The following is an 8486-nucleotide window of genomic DNA, read 5'->3' as shown; positions in this document are numbered from 1 at the left end:
CATCTCTGATACCACCAAAGTTACCCACAACACTGTCTCTGGCCTGGCAACAAAGCCAAAGGGCTTCAACGGGTGGTGAAATAAGTCTCCATGTCTTCAGCCTGTTTCTATGGTAAATGATCACCCTCTGACCCTTGAGATAGTGCTGAACATCATCAGATATGGTTACAATTAAGGCAATGGCAGGACTGATATGCATCTTTAGCCAGATCTGCAAATTTGGGGCTGATGTCGCCTGCTGTCAAATATCAAAATTTAGAGATCTTTGAAGACAATAAAAAAAGAGACAAAAAAAAAAGAAGAAGACAAAACTGATTGACCGCATGATATCAAAGTGTATATTATCAACACCTGGGAACTGTGAGAGAACTTAAAAAGGTACCTCACATTGCTCCTTGGTTGATGTTTAATGTATAGTTTGTACGGTATTAGGCTTGGACAGTTTCGTTTATTTGTTTGTTCATTTTCCATCTGTGAAGATGGCTGTGTTACAAGTCATTTTTCCCCCGATTTTCCTATTGCTATTGTTACGCCCTACTCAAGAATCTGGGCTACTACCGACAGACAAAAGGGAGTTATGAACACCTGGACAGAACATTCCTGTGTATAGAAATCTGGCCTAGCAACAATGCATTGCTGAAATCATACAGTGTCTGGCTGCCAGTGTGGAGCAGCACTGTGCTGGGGAAGCTACAGGTGTTTGCATAGAACAGTGTTAGTTGATTTAAGACATAGGGGCAATACAACAACATGTCATACTGGCTTCATAGAAGCAACCTCAGTGGCTATGCAGCAGTTGCAGGGGCAGCAATTAGACTGCAGGGTCTGCTGGAAAAGACTTGAGCAGACGATATGAGGTCGGGTACCGGCAGTTTTTAGTCACCAAACTGTAAGTTAATAGTTTTATTACGATATCCCCTTTTTCCAAATATCAGTTATTATTTGAAGTTGTATTCTAAAAAGGAAAAGTGGTTTTGGTAAACCGACCACGTGTTATATTATGTGCACAGCTTTTTGTAGTCTCTGGTATAGAACAAGCTAGTTGAAAGCAGGTTGAATTATATACCGTCTGTGATAATGTATAATGCAGAGAAGTTATCCCCCCCCCCTGTTTAATAACACCGTTGCATGTGTAAGAGGATAATAGATTATACATGGTGGTTACTGGCGTAATGGCGTAAATCCGTGTGGATAGGTGTTTACTGATATAAAATGGTAAGAGAGTAAGTAGTTTTTATGTTGTGGTAATTTCGTTACGGTACTCTGTAGATGGCGTTAACTTGGGTCATTCGGGTGTACGTAGACAACCCGTGCACGCCGTGCAAAGATAACCCCAGCTCGTGACAATGTGTTCGGACAAGGAAGGAACCCGCCGTGTACTACACGTCCAGTTGGAAACCGTCCCTTCGACGAGGTCTTGCACTCCGTCTTCGCAGCGAACTGTTTCGCGTTCGACTTCGACGGTCACGGAGACAGCTTCAGCATGACAATACCAGGTTTTGTTTATCCCGAAAGAAACACTTTGGACTGTTAATATTCAAACCCCTAATTGTAGACTGTGCGCACAGGTAGTATAAACTGACGAGTTATCGCAAGTGTTGAGTTTAATCAAAGAAACTTATGCAAAACCATATCAGTAACCGAAGTAAAGTTTAGGCAATATTCATGGCCATATTGCGAAGCATTTGTTAAGTTTTCTCTATACTATGAATAGTTAGGAGATTGACATGAAGCCGGCGTTCAAGCATTAGGTCGTTAGAGTGAGATTTGAGGTGTCATGATAAGCATTGACTGACTCTGTGTGCATGGGCGTATGTGACTTGTCAGTCTGTGTGTTGTTTTGTTTCTTGTACCACGTTACCACCTTATTTGTATCTAAATTTAAAGACCGGAAATAAAGCTTATAATTTCCGGAATTATGGTGTTTTGTGCTTACTTTGTCTGAGTACTGTATTCAAGGAGTCAAACTGGACCAACAAGCAATCACACGCTTTCACCGGCTGTGACATTTGGGGGCTTGTCCGGGAATTGTACTGCTTGAATGCATGGTTTCAGACATTGTACTCTCAATAGTTAAATCTGTATGTAGTACGGTACAATTTGAAGAAGTGTTTGTTCTGTTACAATACAGACAAGACAAGTGATTTCATTTGGTATGCCATATATTTGGTTGTGGTAGGCACAATTTTGTGTGGTTTACATTATGACATATTTGCAGTTTACATTATTTTGTCAATCCCCTGGTTTTGGCTAAATATTGAGTTATCATGGATTTCATTAAACAACTGACGGATTTAGGTAAGGAAGTAGGCCTAACAGGCCAGGCCTTGTTAGATTTTGTGAATGAAAGGGAGAAAATAGCCAGGGAAGACAGGGCAAAGGCAAGGGAGGATAGACAGAAGGAACTTGAAATCCTTGAGAAACAGATAGCTCTAGAACAAGCTAAGAAGGAAAATGCGAACCCAATAGGAGAGAATGAACAACGCCATAGTTTGACAAGATCACCCAAATTACCTCATTTCGTAGAAGGTAAGGACAATATTGACGCATACTTAGAACGTTTTGAGAGATATGCGTCAAATCAGAATTGGCCAAGGTCGGCTTGGGCAATTAACTTAGGCGCCCTGTTGCAGGGAAGGGCACTAGAAGTGTACAGTAGACTAGGTGTAGATGATGCCCATGATTATGGTGTCTTGAAAGAAGCTCTTTTAAAAAGATTTCAGATGTCGGCTAGCGATTTTCAGCGTAAATTTCGCACGGCTGAACCGCAGCCAGGTGAATCACCTAGGCAGTTCGCAGTTAGACTAGAGCACTATTTTGATAGATGGCTAGATCTAACGAGTACGAGTAGGTCTTATGATAGTCAGAAGGACTTAGTGATAAGACAGCAATTCTTGGACCAATGTGGTCCTGGTATGTCGGTGTTCCTCAAGGAACGGACCCCAAAGTCGGTCAAGGAAATAACGGAAATGGCCGAAGTGTATGTGACTGCACATGGAGGCCAATTTAAGGTCACTCGTCAGAGTTACAAACAAAGTGCATCTGGCAGTAGGCCAGCGGATTCTCGCAAAGAGAAGTCGGGTTCACAGAAAACCGCGAGTAGCCCTTCTAATGTTAGTGGTAGAAGGCCCGTAGGACCTTGCTACATATGTGGTAAGAATGGGCATATTGCTAAGGACTGTTGGAGTAGAACAAAGTCCCATGCAAGTGTAGGCCTTGTAGGTGAAGATTCAAGGCAAGCAAATCAGCAGGGTAGAAATAACGACAAACATAGTGAGAAAGATATCAACAAGGAGGCTGATTGTCCCACATGTTCTAGTCGTTTCACCCCATCAAATCAGCCCGAGGGTGGCATGTTTCTAGTAACAGCATCAATGGAGTCAACGCAATCGCAGCCTCGCTTAATAGTGAATGTGGAGACTGAGAAGCGGCCGCAAAATAATGTGCGCAGCATGCAAGGAAAATTTGCGCTCGCGTCTTCCGGTACAGGAAGGTAGCATTGGGTCCCACAAGGCAAGCGTGCTTCGCGATACCGGCTGCTCAGGTGTTGTTATTCGGAAGTCTCTGGTGAAAGCTCACCAAATGACGGGTAAGTATAGGCAGTGCATTTTGATAGATGGTACTATTCGTTGGTATCGGGTAAGTATAGGCAGTGCATTTTGATAGATGGTACTATTCGTTGGTATCGGGTAAGTATAGGCAGTGCATTTTGATAGATGGTACTATTCGTTGGTATCGGGTAAGTATAGGCAGTGCATTTTGATAGATGGTACTATTCGTTGGTATCCCACTGCCTTAGTTCACATACACACCCCATTCTTTAATGGAGATGTAGAAGCCCTTTGCACGGAAGCCCCAGTGTTTGACATTATACTAGGCAATGTTCAAAACGCACTACCGCCAGGGAGTAGTTGTAATTTGGGGAGTTCTAAGCCAAAGGTAGACGTAGCTACTGAAACAGATGCTCCAGAGAGCAGAGATGATTCAGGAGGTCCTAAATCGCAAGTAGATGTGACCACCGAAACCGATTTGTCTATCCCAGATGTTGCACCAGAAATTGGGATGGCAATGCAAACTCGTGCTCTGAGCAGAGTAATTGAAAGACCCCCTAGGCCCCTAAAGGTACCTCTGCTAATACCAGAAGTTTCCCCAGATGACATTAGGAAGGCCCAAAAGGAGGACAAAACACTTGACAAAGTGAGAACGTACGCTAGATGTAGTCCTGATAGTGATCATAGAAGTGACTCGCACTTCTTCATTGAGAACGATCTACTCTTTCGGAAGTTTGAACCAAAAAGTGTCGGTAGTGGCAACACAGTTACACAACTTGTTGTCCCACATCCATACCGTAGACTTGTCATGAAACTAGCCCATGAAGGACTATGGGAGGACATCAGGGTAGTAAGAAAACTTGTGACAAAGTGTTGTCAAATTTTTATCGGCCTGGTGTAAGTGCTGACGTCACTAGATTTTGCCAATCGTGTGATATTTGTCAGAGGACCCTCCCCAGAGGTAGGGTACCCCGAGTCCCACTAGGTAAGATGCCTGTCATTGATGTACCATTCAAGAGAGTAGCAGTAGACCTAGTAGGGCCTATACATCCTATCACAGCACGCAAGAACAGGATCTTGACTGTCGTAGATTGCGCAACACGGTATCCCGAGGCGACAGCGTTGCCTAATATCGAGACGACCATCGTAGCAAATCTCATGCGCGAAGTCAGTAGATTGCTTTCTCTCACACAGCTCACTACTACTCCATACCATCCGGCCTGCAATAGCCTGGTAGAACGCTTTAATGGAACGCTAAAGCAAATCCTGCGTCGAGTATGTGCCGATCGCCCCTCCGATTGGGATCGCTATCTCGCGTCCGTCTTGTTCGCATACCGTGAAGCTCCACAATCGTCAATGGGATTTTCCCCGTTTGAGCTGATATATGGACGTTGTGTGAGAGGCCCCCTCTCAATCTTGAAAGAACTTTGGTCAGGCCAGTCGCCAAATGATGAAGTACAGACAGAGTATCAGTACACAGTAGATCTTAGGGAACGCCTAGAGACAACTCTAGATGTAGCTCAGCAGGAACTCAGAAAGTCCATGGCTAGGAGCAAGAAGTACTACAATAGGAAGAGTAGAGACAGGCAATTCAGGCCAGGTGAGAAGGTACTGCTTCTCTTGCCTACAGACCATAACAAGATGCTCCTTCAGTGGAAAGGACCGTTCACCGTAGTTCACAAGCTAAGTGATCAGGACTATAGACTAAATGTGAATGGAACGATGAAGACCTTTCATGCAAATATGCTGAAGAGGTACATCGAAAGAGAAAGAGAGGTAGAAGTAGATGCAGGTCAGAAAAGGCCTAAGGAAAACACTGAGTCAAAGGTAGAGGTTGGGACACAAGCCACCATTGTAGATGAGAATGAATACGCAGTGGAAACTGAACTAGAGATGTCTCACACTGCAGGATGTGATGGAATGTCCCGCAAAATGAGCATAGAGCTACCAGTCTTTGAGGGAAAAGAGACATGCGAAGATGTCTCGATAAGTTCTGACTTGAGTAAGGCACAAGAAGAACAAGTAAAGTCTCTCTTGACTAACTTTCAGGATGTTTTGACTGATGTCCCAGGTAGGACCACATTAGGAGAGCACTCGATCAAACTCACATCTTCTGATCCAATACGGCAGAGACCGTACCCCGTGCCCCATACGATGAAGAGTGTCATCGAAGAAGAGACTCAAAAGATGGTCAAAATGGGGGTAGTAGAACCGTCAGATTCCCCCCATTCATCCCCATAGTCATAGTGAGAATGTCTGACGGAAGCAATCGGTTTTGTATTGATTTTCGTCAACTTAACCGCATTACTGTGTTTGACGCTGAACCATTACCCAACCCAGATGAAATTTTCGCTAATCTGTCAGGTTCTATGTTCTTCTCTAAACTGGATCTATCTAAAGGGTATTGTCAGATACCACTATCCCAAGACGCTAAAGAGAAGACTGCATTCCGGAGTCGTAGCGGGCTCTATCAATTTCGTGTCATGCCCTTTGGGCTCGTTATTGCACCCGCTACATTCAGTAGGGTTATGAGGACACTGTTGCGAGGACTGCCTCATGTTCACAACTATTTAGATGATGTACTCATCCATACCCCTACATGGGAAGAACACATGCGAGTTCTACATGAACTCTTCGTACGACTTAGGTCAGCAGGACTAACGGCTAGGCCAAGCAAATGCCAAGTAGGATGCACACAGGTAGAATTTCTAGGCCATGTAGTACAGGAGGCCAAGTTGAAGCCCCAACAGGACAAGGTAGAGAAAATTCTCACCGCCCCTAGGCCTGAGACCAAGAAGGAGATGCGCTCCTTCATTGGGCTTGCGAGTTACTATCGCAAGTTTATCCCCGCCTTTGCGTCCATTGCAGCCCCGTTGACCGATTAGACTAAGAACCGCAAACCAAGGCAGCTTACATGGGGTGAGCGAGATCGAGGAAGAAGCCTTCCAGAAGCTTAAGGCCTGCCTTAGTACCGCCCCTAACCATAGTCTCCCAGACCTAGCCAAACCGTTCATTCTGCGTACTGACGCATCTTCGACGGGAATAGGCGCAGTTTTACTGCAAGAACACAACGATGAGAAGTTCCCCATAGCCTATGCCAGTAGGAAGCTACTGCCCCGTGAACAAGCTTATTCAACCATAGAGAGGGATTGCCTAGCTCTAGTATGGGGAATTAGCAAATTCCAAGTGTACCTAGAAGGTAACGAGTTCACCATTGAGACTGACCACCGCCCACTTGCCTACATCAGTCAGGCCAAGTGTATGAATAGCCGAGTGATGAGGTGGGCGTTGGCCCTTCAACCATTTCGGTTCAGAATTGAAGCAATTCCTGGCTTAGAGAATACGGAGCTGATTTTCTCAGTAGAGTAGCCAAGTAGGCTATAAGGATGAAGCGGATTTTTTTTTTTTTGTATTATTTACCCATGTACCCAGATAGGATGCAATTTGATTCTGTCTAAAGAAAACACGATCGGTGAAAAGTTGAAACAGGATCGAAACGTAACCACGGTAACTTAATATATGTGTTGAGGTTCATTGATGTTGATGTTTACATTTTGCCATCAGTCTGAGTTTATAGAGGCTGTTTGTAGGATAAATGCTTGTAATTTGTGAGAAAATATGAAATATTTTCTAGAAATGGAGGGGGGAGGGGGGTCATGCTACAAGTCATTTCTCCCCTGATTTTCCTATTGCTATTGTTACGCTCTACTCAAGAATCTGGGCTACTACCGACAGACAAAAGGGAGTTATGAACACCTGGACAGAACATTCCTGTGTATAGAAATCTGGCCTAGCAACAATACATTGCTGAAATCATACAGTGTCTGGCTGCCAGTGTGGAGTAGCACTGTGCTGGGGAAGCTACAGGTGTTTGCATAGAACAGTGTTAGTTGATTTAAGACATAGGGGCAATACAACCACATGTCATACTGGCTTCATAGAAGCAACCTCAGTGGCTATGCAGCAGTTGCAGGGGCAGCAATTAGACTGCAGGGTCTGCTGGAAAAGACTTGAGCAGACGATATGAGGTCGGGTACCGGCAGTTTTTAGTCACCAAACTGTAAGTTAATAGTTTTATTACGATATCCCCTTTTTCCAAATATCAGTTATTATTTGAAGTTGTATTCTAAAAAGGAAAAGTGGTTTTGGTAAACCGACCACGTGTTATATTATGTGCACAGCTTTTTGTAGTCTCTGGTATAGAACAAGCTAGTTGAAAGCAGGTTGAATTATATACCGTCTGTGATAATGTATAATGCAGAGAAGTTATCCCCCCCCCCCTGTTTAATAACACCGTTGCATGTGTAAGAGGATAATAGATTATACATGGTGGTTACTGGCGTAATGGTTACTTGCAAGCAGAGTGCTGAAGTGCTTTTATGTTGATACGGAAGGGAGCATTATTAAACAAGATAAATGCTCAACCGAAGTCAGAATGGTTGTGTTCATACAATGTAGACTATAGACATGAGAAAATGTTTAACTCTTTTCTGTAGGCACCGAAGTGATAGCTGCGGTGTTAAATCCGTGTGGACAGGTGTTTACTGATATAAAATGGTAAGAGAGTAAGTAGTTTTTATGTTGTGGTAATCTCGTTACCGTACTCTGTAGATGGCGTTAACTTGGGTCATTCGGGTGTACGAAGACAACCCGTGCACGCCGTGCAAAGATAACCCCAGCTCGTGACAATGTGTTCGGGCCACTTCGGACAAGGAAGGAACCCGCAGTGTACTACACGTCCAGTTGGAAACCGTCCCTTCGACGAGGTCTTGCACTCCGTCTTCGCAGCGAACTGTTTCGCGTTCGACTTCGACGATCACGGAGACAACTTCAGCATGACAATACCAGGTTTTGTTTATCCCGAAACACTTTGGACTGTTAATATTCAAACCCCTAATTGTAGACTATGCGCACAGGTAGTATAAACTGACGAGT

At 44.2% G+C, this 8486-nt stretch overlaps 1 protein-coding gene across 1 annotated transcript; it reads left to right on the top strand.

Annotated features, from left to right (window-relative positions):
• The first annotated feature begins 4541 nt into the window (after positions 1-4541).
• LOC140244794 (uncharacterized) lies at positions 4542-6920 on the top strand. The gene is made up of 2 exons (XM_072324408.1): positions 4542-5764; positions 6437-6920. Exons 1-2 carry the CDS (start codon positions 4542-4544, stop codon positions 6918-6920), a joined length of 1707 nt encoding a protein of 568 aa, XP_072180509.1.
• Positions 6921-8486: the final 1566 nt, after the last annotated feature.

The sequence above is a fragment of the Diadema setosum genome, chromosome 21, assembly GCF_964275005.1.
Source record: "Diadema setosum chromosome 21, eeDiaSeto1, whole genome shotgun sequence".
Taxonomy (NCBI): Eukaryota; Metazoa; Echinodermata; class Echinoidea; order Diadematoida; family Diadematidae; genus Diadema; species Diadema setosum.
This window is presented reverse-complemented; position numbering and strand designations above follow the sequence as displayed.